This window comes from Melanotaenia boesemani, chromosome 12 (genome assembly GCF_017639745.1).
Source record: "Melanotaenia boesemani isolate fMelBoe1 chromosome 12, fMelBoe1.pri, whole genome shotgun sequence".
Lineage (NCBI taxonomy): Eukaryota > Metazoa > Chordata > Actinopteri > Atheriniformes > Melanotaeniidae > Melanotaenia > Melanotaenia boesemani.
In genome coordinates, this window is record NC_055693.1 from 3,501,495 (window position 1) to 3,513,712 (window position 12,218).

The 12,218-nt window shown below is 37.4% G+C and overlaps 1 protein-coding gene across 3 annotated transcripts in view; it reads right to left on the minus strand.

Moving 5' to 3' along the window:
* The window catches only part of ankrd44 (ankyrin repeat domain 44), a 44,770-nt gene that overhangs the window by 22,822 nt on the left and 9,730 nt on the right, over window positions 1-12,218 (minus strand). For all 3 annotated transcript variants that reach the window (XM_042001914.1, XM_042001913.1, XM_042001915.1), the window contains exons 2-6: window positions 6,735-6,818; window positions 4,170-4,248; window positions 2,850-2,920; window positions 624-824; window positions 183-270 (exon numbers count right to left, since the gene is read on the minus strand). In XM_042001914.1, coding sequence (XP_041857848.1) covers window positions 183-270; window positions 624-824; window positions 2,850-2,920; window positions 4,170-4,248; window positions 6,735-6,818 — 523 coding nt within the window. The remainder of the gene's footprint in view (window positions 1-182; window positions 271-623; window positions 825-2,849; window positions 2,921-4,169; window positions 4,249-6,734; window positions 6,819-12,218) is intronic.

Below are 12,218 nucleotides of genomic sequence, written 5' to 3' on the forward strand. Positions count from 1 at the left end.
GTACCCTGAGGGGTTCGTGTACCCCCATTTGAAAAACACTGGAACTGCCATCACCTTGTTTAAAAACATCTTTACCACTGCTCAGTATTCCTCTAACTTTAGGAGAGCTTGTCTAACTTATTGTTGTGAAGCAGCTGAAAGTGAACAACTGTTGTGAGTCTCTCATTAACTTTGTGTCTCACCCATGAAGGCAGCCCAGTGCAGCGCCCGGCTGTCCTTCTTATCGAAGGCGTTGATGTTTGCTCCTTTAGCAAGCAGAAGGTTCACCATCTGACAAGCAGAGAAGAGGAGGAATTAGTGGGGAGTACGGGGGTATCCAGGAGGGTCTCATTGGCTCAGCTGTTGCATAAACGCTGTGAAAAGGCCTGTTGGGCTTAAACAGGGAGGCTGTCCATTCAGCTCCACAAGTCTGCCGCCTCTTGTTGTTAATTTTAGACCTGGCACATCTTTCAATGATTCAATGTGAGAAGAGGAGCGCTTGAAAATGCACAGCCCACTTAACAACCCGGCTGACACAGCTGCACTCACCCACCTGTTTCCTCTCACCGAGCCATTCGGCCAGAATAGCAGAAAGATGATTACATCACAGCCGTTTAGAAACCGAGCTGAGCTCGCTGCAGTACCTCGGTGTGGCCGTTGAGGGCGGCGTGGTGCAGGGCGGTGCGTCCGCCGCGGTCCGACACGTTCACGCTGCTTAGCAGTGGGATGATGACCTCAGCGCATCGCAGCGCGTTATTGGCTGCGGCCACGTGCAGCGGCGTCTGCCAGTTCTTGTCCCGGGCGTTCACGTCCGCTGAGTGACGAATCAAAACTCGCACAGCCTCCTGAAGAAGAAAGTCAGAGACAGTTTTCACCCAGACGTCCACAGAGGCGTCATTTCAGCTGACACTCAGCTGGCTGAGCAACCAGCCAATCAGCAAACAGGAACACCAGACGATCGCATCATTATTTTCATCATTAAACATCTATTTTAATTTTTATAACTTCATATTGTTGTAATTATATTTTTGTATTATTATTAGTTTTTTTAATCTATTTTTTATTAATTTCTTACTTTTTAAAACAATTTCATGTGTTTTATCTTTTTATATTTTCTATAATTCATGAACTTTTAACTTATTTTTAAAAGCCCTTTGAACTTTTTTTTCTAATTAAACATTTTTATTTATCTAAGTTTACCTAAGTATTTTTAATACTTAGGTATGAATGTGTGAAAGTTTTTAGTTTATACATATATATATATATATATATATATATATATATATATATAGGTTAAATACCACTTCAACATGCAGACTCTGGAGGATTACTACGACCAAACTCCGGACTGACATCGTCGCTCTTAATCCTGAGCCGCTGAACAAAGGCTCCAAATTAAAGCTCAGTAAGCTGAAAACACCTTGAGTATAAGTTAATATGCATGTATTTGTAATGCCTTTTTTTTCAGAGGGAAAAAGCCAGTTTTAGGACCAATGATGGCGATCCATCTTATTCCAGAGACACGTAAGATTGATGGCTTCATCAGTCTGTAACAGCAACAGCTTTCAGTCACGCTGGTCACGTTTACTGTTCATGGCTTCGTTCAGACAAACCCACCATGATGGAAACAGTAAAGTGATATTTTCTATTTGCATTAGATAAAGCACTGCATCCAAAAATATCACCATGATGCACGTTTAATAATACTGATCGGTCTGTTTAATAAAGAACTTATAAGTTTTATTGAACTTAAGGTATTGAGCGTAGTTGTTAGCGGCTGCAGAAGAAAACATCTTTCCTTTCATCTGGAGACACTGACAGGGATTTTTAATTCACATATAAAATATATGAATAAAAATGTAAATAAAAATAGTGGGTTTTGTCTTTTTTATATATGCAAATGAGGATAAATAAAAACCTTAAAATAATGTACATCTTATTTTCTATATAATCTTTTATTTATTTCTTTTTCCATTTCTCATTTGCATATTTGTTAGTTGCATACTGTATACAGTACGTTTTCATTTTATAGGTCATCTAATTAAATTTTTTTTCTTTTTTATTCCTATAATGCTGCTGTACCACCACAGTTTCCCAGTATGGGATAAATTAAGTACATCTGTTTCCGACTCAAACAATAAACTTGCAGAATATGTGTGAATATCCCAGGTTTCATGAAAAAATGTCCATAAAAACAATTTAAATAAACATTAAAGTTTAAGTGCATTTAGTTATGTTTATAATCTGGATTATTCTCCCCCAAAAAATGAGTTAGTGGAAATTCCTTTAAAGACCAACTGGCCACATGGACATCCTAAAGTTTGTTTATAGCCCTGGCGACTAGCGCACGTTCAGATTTATGGAAAGCAGTGCATGTCTAGAAAGAGCTTTCATCATAACCTCAACATTCCCTAAATAACTCACAGGACATTCCACTGAGAGAAGATCTACCTGTTAAATACAGGTGAGCAGTTTCTTATGATGACCAAATTCGCTGCTGACAGACACAGAGGCTGAGCCTTTTACATTAACCTCAACACAGAACACAACACATGTAACCATGGTAACTGTAGATAAAAATACAGACAGCTGAAGCCACAAAATGCTGAGAGGTCCCCCCCCCCCCCAAAAAAAGCACTGTTTATATTGTAAAAACAGAAGGTAATAAGAAATGGCTTCACCTGAGTCCCTATAGGTAACACCTTTAAACCTCAGCCAGCAGCTATTCCAGCCATGCTGAATTACCAGTTTGGATGATTTACGACTATAAACCAGAGGCTTTTAGGCACCATGAGCTCCAGTTCAGCTCATTTACACCTGCAGACTCGTTGTAGGAGGAAGAAATGATCAGACTCGGTGTGTGTGTTCACCTCACTCCGGGATGCCACGGCGCGATGCAGGGGGGTGAGCCACATGCTGTCTTTGGCGTTGACCCGGGCCCCTGCAGCGTGGAAACATGGTGTGAACATGGTGCCAATGAGGCGTCACATCAAGTTAACGGTGCATCAATATGACAGATTAAAACATAGCAAGCATGTCACCTTTTAGGTTCCAACTCCATTTCTAGAAAAGGTGGATCTGTTCAAACCTTAATTATTTAGAAAAAGAAGAAGCCCATCCAGAATCTGCTGCGGCAACACTCAGTAAAAGTTAGATAGAGTCATGTTTCTACTGTGTTCTATCAGCTTTGTTTTTTAATGGTTTGAGAACTAAATATACACATTTTTTTGCCATCATATTGATATTTCTCAGATGGAGTTTGGCACAAATACTGAGCCGTGAACCTTCCTTGCTTGAAAAGACTGAACATTTGGTAGATGCTTCTTTTATACCCAATCATGACACCCTCACTTGTCACCTATTAATCCCCTGTTCTGGCCTTTGTTTACTTTATTTCTTTTTATCAAACTAATATATTCTATCTATTTATTTGCTTTTACTTATTCTCATTTTATATTTATTTTTATATAATTTACCTTTATGCATTATTTGTTATTAATTTATTTCATATTTTTAAGTCTGTTCCTTTATCATTTTTTGTTTTGCATTAAGAAGGTCACTACTGATTGGAGACTCTTCCAGACTGCTGTTACTGTGGATTATATAAACTTTTTCATCATTATTTGCTTCTCTATTAACTCTTACTGAGTGTGTTGCTGTACCAAATACTAGTTTTAATTAATACGATTAAACAAATGAAAGATTTAAGAATTTGCTGCATTTAGAAAACATCCTAAGGTTTGTTCATATCACCATGAAATTCTTTTTATAATTATACTTTTACATTGAAGATGTCTTTTTAAGGTTTAGTTATTAAACATGTGCTAATCTGCATGAAGGAAATCTTATTATTGAACATGTAAATGTTTAAAATACTTGTTTTGGTGACAGACTAGAGTCAAAGTCTTCAGAATGTGACTCATTTGATTCACAGATTATATCTGAAGCCAGATTGTGTGTAACTTAGAATTAATAGTCCAGTAAAAGGGACACAGACCTCTATAGCATAGTGAAAATATACAGTAACTTCAGCCTCATCTTTAAGACAACGAGGATGCATTTATTTTCTTCTGGATACTTTGAGTTGAGAATTATTTAGAAGCAAGGTGAGTATCAATATGAAATCTTATGAAAACTCAGACATGTAGAGGAAGAAGAAGACGAGGACAGGAAGGAGCAACACATCTTACCAGAGAGGATGAGGAGTTCTGTGATCTCAGCATCGCCCAGGAAGGCTGCTGCATGCAGAGGGGTACGCTTCTCTGCATCCTGAGGGAGGAACAGAAAACTTTAACAGCCGCAGTCTTTCTGCACGGTTACAAGACATCGGCCTCAGATGCAGCCAGTCTATTAACTTTTTAAGAAAGACACTTAAAATATTTTTATCACCATGATGTGATTTAAACCTGAGAGCGTCAGACTGAGTAAAACTCTGCTAACTGTGTTATTGAGGCGATTAGATCAGTTCTGTTTTAGTCTGTTAGTAGCTTGCAGTATATTTTAGAATGAACTTGGAGATTACTTCTGAAAGATTACTGATTACTTTTTAAGCCCTTCAAGGACTCCTTAGATACTTTAGCTAAAGAGGATGGAGAGTTTACAGTTCAGATCCGAAGCCCTGGAGCAGGAGGCTGTAGCATCCATAAGTCTCCTCTTTAAACAAACCTAAACTTTAAATTAAATTAAATTAAATATTTTAAAGATAAATAGAAATTTTTTTAATTCTTCTTCAAATTTAGAAAAAAATTCATAAATGAAAACAAGCCTTTACTGGACTTTCCAGGTTTTACCTCATTCTAAACCACCCTTCAGTTTATCCATTTTAAAATAAGACGACTTGCTGAAGTTCACACTGAGCATCAGAAGAAGAAAGAAAGGAGTATAGATAGAGATATTAGTAGAAACGAGGAGTGTTTTTCTTGTCCTTGGAATCTTGTTCCATTTTCGCCATCTTGCATCTCTTTGGGATTGTTTTGTTCTCTTTATGATTATTTTGTGTTTCTTAAAAAAAAGATCTAAATTTTAGCATCTTGTTTTGTCTCTTTGTGCTTGTTCTTTCCCGTTTTACCTCTCATTATAGCTGCTTCGAGCATCTTTATTTATTCGTGGGGGTATCACTCTTGCAATGCTTCATGAAATGTTACACATCGCTTCACACTGGGTTTCTGACCTGGGGGCTCTGAGGCCAACTGGCCCCTGCAAAGCCAGGAAGTGGCTGCTTGTGATATTTTCAGTCTAGTTTCAGTAGCTGCTCCTAATTCAGTGTTAAAATTCAAAGTGGGAAGTTATTAAAAACCCTGAAAGGGGCTCTGTATAAACAAAAAAATACCTCTGTTTGCATTTACTGCTACTTAGTAAAACATAATGTTTGTCACTGGGCCCCAACAAGCACATTCCTCATCGTAAACCAGTTTGTATGCATTGAGGGAGTGGTAGTCTTGTGGTTACAGAGATGGGCTTGGGCTACACAGAAGTGAACCACTGTGGCCCCTGAGCAAGGCCTTTAACCCCCTGAACCCAACTGCTCCTCTAGAAATTCTACTGGTGATTTACTGCAGACATGTAGAGTATGTATTTAAGATTTATTATTAAATCCAATAACATTTTACATTACGGTCATTTAGATGATGCTTTTATCAAATGGTTAGGCAACTGAAAGGTGTTAATATTCAAATCCTGGTCTCCCACATGGGAGACTGATGCTCTGCCAGCTGAGCAAACCAGCCTGGTACACCAGTGAGATGCAACAGGCTACGAGGATCTCAGTGATGGACTCGAGTCCACACAGCTGCTACAGTCTCTGCTACAGAAACCCAGCCGAGGTGGACTCAGAGAACAGCCCACTTCCGCTGCTACATGTGTTGTTTATCTGCACCCATAGGAGCACATATGTAAATAAACACACGCTCTGAACTATGGCTTCACTGACTTTTGACCTGCAGCCCTCCTCCTCTCAGTCTTAAACAGGAAGTGGGGGGCTAAGCAATGAAAAGAAGATGGATCCAGACTGAGTCGGGTTTTATTTCCATGAGTTGTTTTGGAGAATAAATCCAAATAAATAAACGCTGAATTAAATGCATGGACTCAGTTACAGCCATAAACAGTAAAAAGTGAGAATTTTGTCTTTTACAACCCTAGTTCCAAAAATGTTGGGACGGTATGTAAAACGTAAATAAAACAGCAGTGATTTGAAATGTTGCTGCCATCAGTTCCAAAACAAGCTCATTTTCCATGAAATGGTCAAATGTCTGATATGTTATTTATATTCTGTTGGGAATAAAATTTCTCAGTATAGAAATACTGAACAATTTTCTATTTTCAATTAATACTTTTGTTTATGCCTAAATCTATTTGTTAATTTAAAGTAATTTGTGAGGTTGTTTCTTGCCATTTGTTCACCTTTTCCCTGTTTTTCTGAAGACGTGTGTTTGCTCTTGTGTTAAACCAGGTCTTTTCAGAGGTGACCACCTTTCTGTCGTTATAGAGATCCTTATGTACACATTATGGACAAAAAAATCAGACATGCAGCTTCCCTGTGCAGACGTAGTAGCTAGATGATCAATGTTTTAGGACATACTTCACAACGTAAAAAGTTTTATCATGAATTTATGCAGGAAAAATGTTCAAGACAGAATGTTAAGAAAAAAAACAATAGAAAAAAAATAGTTATTGAAGGTGTTTAAATATTTATAACTGTAGAAATTAGCTTTGTGGAGGTTCTTTGAGTCATAAGCTGAAAGGATGTGTGTCCTCACCAGAGAATTGATGTCTTCAGACTTGTATATGAGCATACGGATCTCCTCTGGATCTCCAGTGAAGATTGCCTGGATGAGAGGAGGCTGATGGAGAGAAAAAAGAGGACAGTCACATGATCTGAAGTAAAAACATGTAATCAGTTAAAACAGTTTTTCAAAGTCGGGCAACATGATGAAGAAACATGAAAGTACTTTGTGGACGTAAGACATGGGCCTGAACGCTCCCACGGTAAGAAGTGTCACCTGTGTGTGCATGACTGAGGTAGTGTTTACAAAAACAGCAGACTGTGGGCAAAAATGCTGGACTTTCTAAAACTCCCCGTACTTTCTGCATCTGGTGCTACACAGACAAACTACTGTGGAAAACTCGTTAGATACAGATCAGGAAAATAAAATGCTTGTGCAGAAAAAAGGCTTCAATGAAGGGCGCTGTGTGGAGTTTACATCTAAGAAACCCTTATTTTTATTTTCAGTATCAAAGACAGGGAGTAAATAATGGCCCTCAGCACACACAACAGATTCAGGGCATGTTTTTGAGGAGCACAACACAGTGATGTGTCAGTCACTCGAAGATCATGTGAACTAGAGGAAGGATGGAATGATCAACATTTCAATATTCCATAATTCTGAAAATAAGTTAATAGGGCTGCAACGATTAGTCGACAATAAAAATAGTCGACAATGAATTTAGCAGTTGACTATTGTCGGCAAAAAAAACAAAACAAAAATAAAAACTACAGAGTGAGACATCGTCTTCTAATCCTATCTCTGCTGAGAGTTGCACAATGCACATGCGCAGAGAGGGGAAAAAATACAGAGTGAGACATCGTCTTCTTTTTTTTTTATCTCTGCTGAGAGTTGCACATGCGCAATAAAGTCCGCCAGGGGAAAAATATGGTGGCGGACCAGGGAGGAAACCCGCGGCGGAGAACGTTAAAAGTCTGAGATAACTTCACGTTAAACTTACAAAATAAATTAAATACATGTGAGATTTGTAAAGCGGACCTTGTGTACCACGGAAGTACGTCTGCAATGCTCGAACATTTAAAGTGGAGACACGTTGGACTTACTTAACAACCTCATGCAAGATTTCAAAGCTGAAAGTGAAATAAAATCCATATATAATAATCATGAGATACATAATCCGATTGGTCGACTAGTCGTTTTAATAGTCGGTGACTAATCGACCATCAGAATAGTCATTAGTTGCAGCCCTATAAGTCAATACAACATAAATAAAAGAAATTCTCTTCTGTCTTATTTAAAAAGATATTACAATTAATAACACTTTTAATTTATTTTAAATGCTTAACTCCTGCTAATGTAATGTTTACAACCACATGAGCAATTATTTTCTGAAAGTTAACAAGTTGTAGCACGCTAGCTGATAACAGATGTCTTTGAAGATAATTTTCACAGAAAAACTGTGGCTAATTTAATCTTGGTAAATGGACTTGTACTTATATAGCGCCAGTCAGCTTGACCACACGAAGCGTGTAGACTAATGTTTTGTTTAAGATGAGTTTCCAACTTAAACAACAAACAATACCTGATTAGGTCAACATATTAGGGAGATTGGAGCAAATGATTACATGGCCAACGATGCCTTGTTTTATATTGTTAACTGCAGAGTTTAGGCTACTACAGCAAGTTTTACTATGTAACACAGCATAGCAGCTATCATTATCATGTTTGGTATTGTTAGCTGCTTAGTTTAGGCTATCCTAACAGCTAACAATACTAGATTAGATCAACATATTAGGCCAACATTACTATGTTTAGCTAGACATTGCTGCAAATTACAACCTAGTTTATGCCTAAATAACAGCTAACAATACCTTGTTTATTTACACAAAACATTAAAAGCATTAATATCTGTAATGCTTTTAATGTTTTATGTAAAGCACGTTGAATTGTCCTGTACATATATGATATACATCTCAATATATATTTTTTTGTTTTGTCTTTTTGTCAAGTAACCAAAAAGAGAGTTCTAATTTACAGCCTTCAGTGCTAAATATACTTTTATTAGGGTTCAGCAGCACATGTGCATTAAAAGAGCTGACTGAAATTAAAGCACCTTCATATTAAATTAAATGCTCCTAAAACAAAACAAATGAAAAATACTTTTCAATGACCATAACAAAAGTACAGCTGTGCAAAATGCAAAAGAAAAGATGCTTTTAACTCAAAACAAGTTATCTCGATATAAACAATATTCCCTCCATTTATACTGCGTCTGATAAAGTCTTGATATATTTGAAAATCTCGATATGTTGCCCAGCCCTAAAATAACCTGCTTGCCTTGTTAGTTGCTAAGTTTAGGCTACCACCGTAGCGACCATTACTTTGTTCAGGCTAACAGTAACAACATAGCGGAACTGTAAGCATTACTAAGGCTAACACAGCAAAGCAGCTAACATTACATTGTTTAGTATTGCTAGCTGCTAAGTTTAAGTTACCAAAGCAGCTAACATTACATTGTTTAGTATTGCTAGCTGCTAAGTTTAAGCTACCAAAGCAGCTAACATTACATTGTTTAGTATTGCTAGCTGCTAAGTTTAAGCTACCAAAGCAGCTAACATTACATTGTTTGGTATTGTTAGCTGCTAAGTTTAAGTTACCAAAGCAGCTAACATTACATTGTTTGGTATTGCTAGCTGCTAAGTTTAAGTTACCAAAGCAGCTAACATTACATTGTTTAGTATTGCTAGCTGCTAAGTTTAAGCTACCAAAGCAGCTAACATTACATTGTTTAGTATTGCTAGCTGCTAAGTTTAAGCTACCAAAGCAGCTAACATTACATTGTTTGGTATTGTTAGCTGCTAAGTTTAGGATCCGCAGCAGCTGTCATAACTTGGTTCAGGCTAACACAGCAACAACACAGCATAACTGCAAGCATGACTATTTTTAGGCTAACACAGCAAAGTAGATGACCATGTTTGGCATTGCTAACTGCTTAGTTTAAGCTACCACAGCAGTTACCATCACCTTGTTTGGGCTACCAACACTGCAAACATTATGTAAAGGCTACTGAAACTGCTAACATTGTTTGAGCTGACGTGGCAGCTGGTATTACCTTGTTAAGGCTAACAAAGCATTCAGCCGATATTTGGGCTTATTTTACACAACTGCTAAGAATTCCTTGTTTGGGTTTTTGTAGCATTGCTATTACACTTCTTTAGAAACTAGAATGGTTCCCCTAAACTTATCTAAATTAGACAATACTGTCCAGTCTTAAAACAACTGTATGCCACATGTTTTTATGAATGATGAGTTTACACTAAACTACATTACAGTATTTTATTTTCATTTTGACTCTGACTCTAATGTAATTTCTGCTCTATTTCAGAAGTAGGCTTCTGGCAAAAAGTTGAGTTTCATGATTCAATCCAACCTCCCTCTCTCAAGAAAATAAATCAATTCATTCATTCATTCATTAAAAGAAAAAAGAACATTATGACAACTTTGCTTTAAAATTTATATACATGAAAGAGAAAAACAAAACATGACCAAAGTTAAAAGAGTTGATTCTCCTGCCTGGATCATTTCAAAATGCAATGCTGTGATGTTACAGAGATGAATCAGCCCCACTTCATTTCCTGTATGTTTCTGCCTCACTTCCTGTTGCAGTCCCTCCTTCTCAGAAACATGAGAGAGGAACCAACCACAGAGGAGTGTTTCACTTCTGCTTTAAGAAGCAAGCAACACTTCCTCATGTGACCGGTTTTGTCTCTCTGCATGTAACTGCTTTTAACAACATGTCCTCATACCTGAGTTTGACTTTAACTTGTTAACTTATATGAAATTTCAATCTAAAATAAAAGTACAACAACAAATCAGCAAATATATTTGGATAGTATTCAAAGCTTTAACTTGTTTTAAAAATGTAATAAAAAAAAATATAAAGGCTCATGAGATACTCAGTAAAAAGCTATTTTAACCAGTTTATCTCTTCATTTGTTCTAAATACTATAAGTTTTTATTCAGTTTATTATATTAATTCTGCATATTCTCTCTCTACAGATGATTTAAGTTTTAAGGCTGCTATTAAACTGAACTCTTCTGGAACCGCCATACTTTCCTGAAGCCCACAAGAATTGTCTTAATTGTCTGATAACACGTGTGTCTCTCTCCAAGACTACATTCATCCAACCCTCTTTTCCAACCAGTCCCTCTGCCCGTTAGCATGATACTGCCACCACCTTGCCTCACAATAAGGACGATATAAGCAGACTGGGAACAATTTAAATTCAGCTTTGTTGCCTTGTCTTATCAGAGTATTGTATTCCTCTAGTTCAAATTCCTCAAGGCTTGTCAAGGGGGCGGGTGATGACGTGACAATACAATACTCTAATTTATTTCCTTCAAAGTTTGTTTGTTAATGCACTTGTTATTACTTCCTGCACCCCACTGTAATGCTTTTATCTTTTATGTAAAGCACTTTGAACTGTCTTGTACATGAAATGTGTTATACAAATAAATTTGCCTTGCCTTATGAACATGCACAACCAACTAGGAAGTAAACACAGCTCATAAACAGAGAAAAAATGGACAAACACACTATGTTTCAAGCATGAAATAATACTTAGTCTTACATGTTCCAGTCCGAATGTGGTCCAGAATATGAAGATGTTCAGCATGACAAACCACAACATAGTTGTGCAACATTAAAAATGATTTAATCTTTCAGTTCTTTATCATATGGATATGTTTCTGTATACTTCCATGCAGTTGTGGGAGGTTTGATAAAATGCTAACTGAGGCAGAGAACATCCTGTTGTAAATTATCTAAAAAGGTAATGACGCTTGTACACTTCCCATCATTACATGAGGCTAAACTACTGATTACTTTGCTTTGTACAGTGTGTGAAGTGTGTGGGGGTTGGTAAATGCAAACTATGGAAGAAGCTACATGTGGAGACTTTCTGTTGAGTTACTGTTAAGCTTGTTACAGACTCTGCGAGATGCGAGAACTTTCTTCTTGTTCTCGAGGGCGCAAGAACAAGAAGAAAGTTCGTATTGGTCCGGTCATTTCATCCTCCATGAGAAGCTTTGTCTGCGATGTCTTTGTTTTTATCTGCAATAAACAGATGAGCGGGATATTTCATATTTAATGAGAAACTTCGTCCATGGAAGGGCGGGGTTGTACAGGTAGTGTTCATGTCTTTAAATCCCACATGTGTTGTTTACATTTATGTACTTTCTCACCACCTCCATCAGCTGTTCATTAAAGCTGTTCAACCTCACATCAGGGGAAATGCTTCTTGGAGACCCACAAGAAGAAAGTTATGTTCTACGATGTGTAGAGAACCGTCCCCATTCACGTCCGCGAGAGCAAAATGGCGTATTTTTTTCTCATGGCCTCAAGAACAAGAAAAAAGTTCTCGCTTGACTTGAGGTTGACAGTGATGTCATTTTACGGCATATTCACACCGGCGCTGTTTGGTCTACTTTATATGAACCCTGAGGGGTATTGCACGA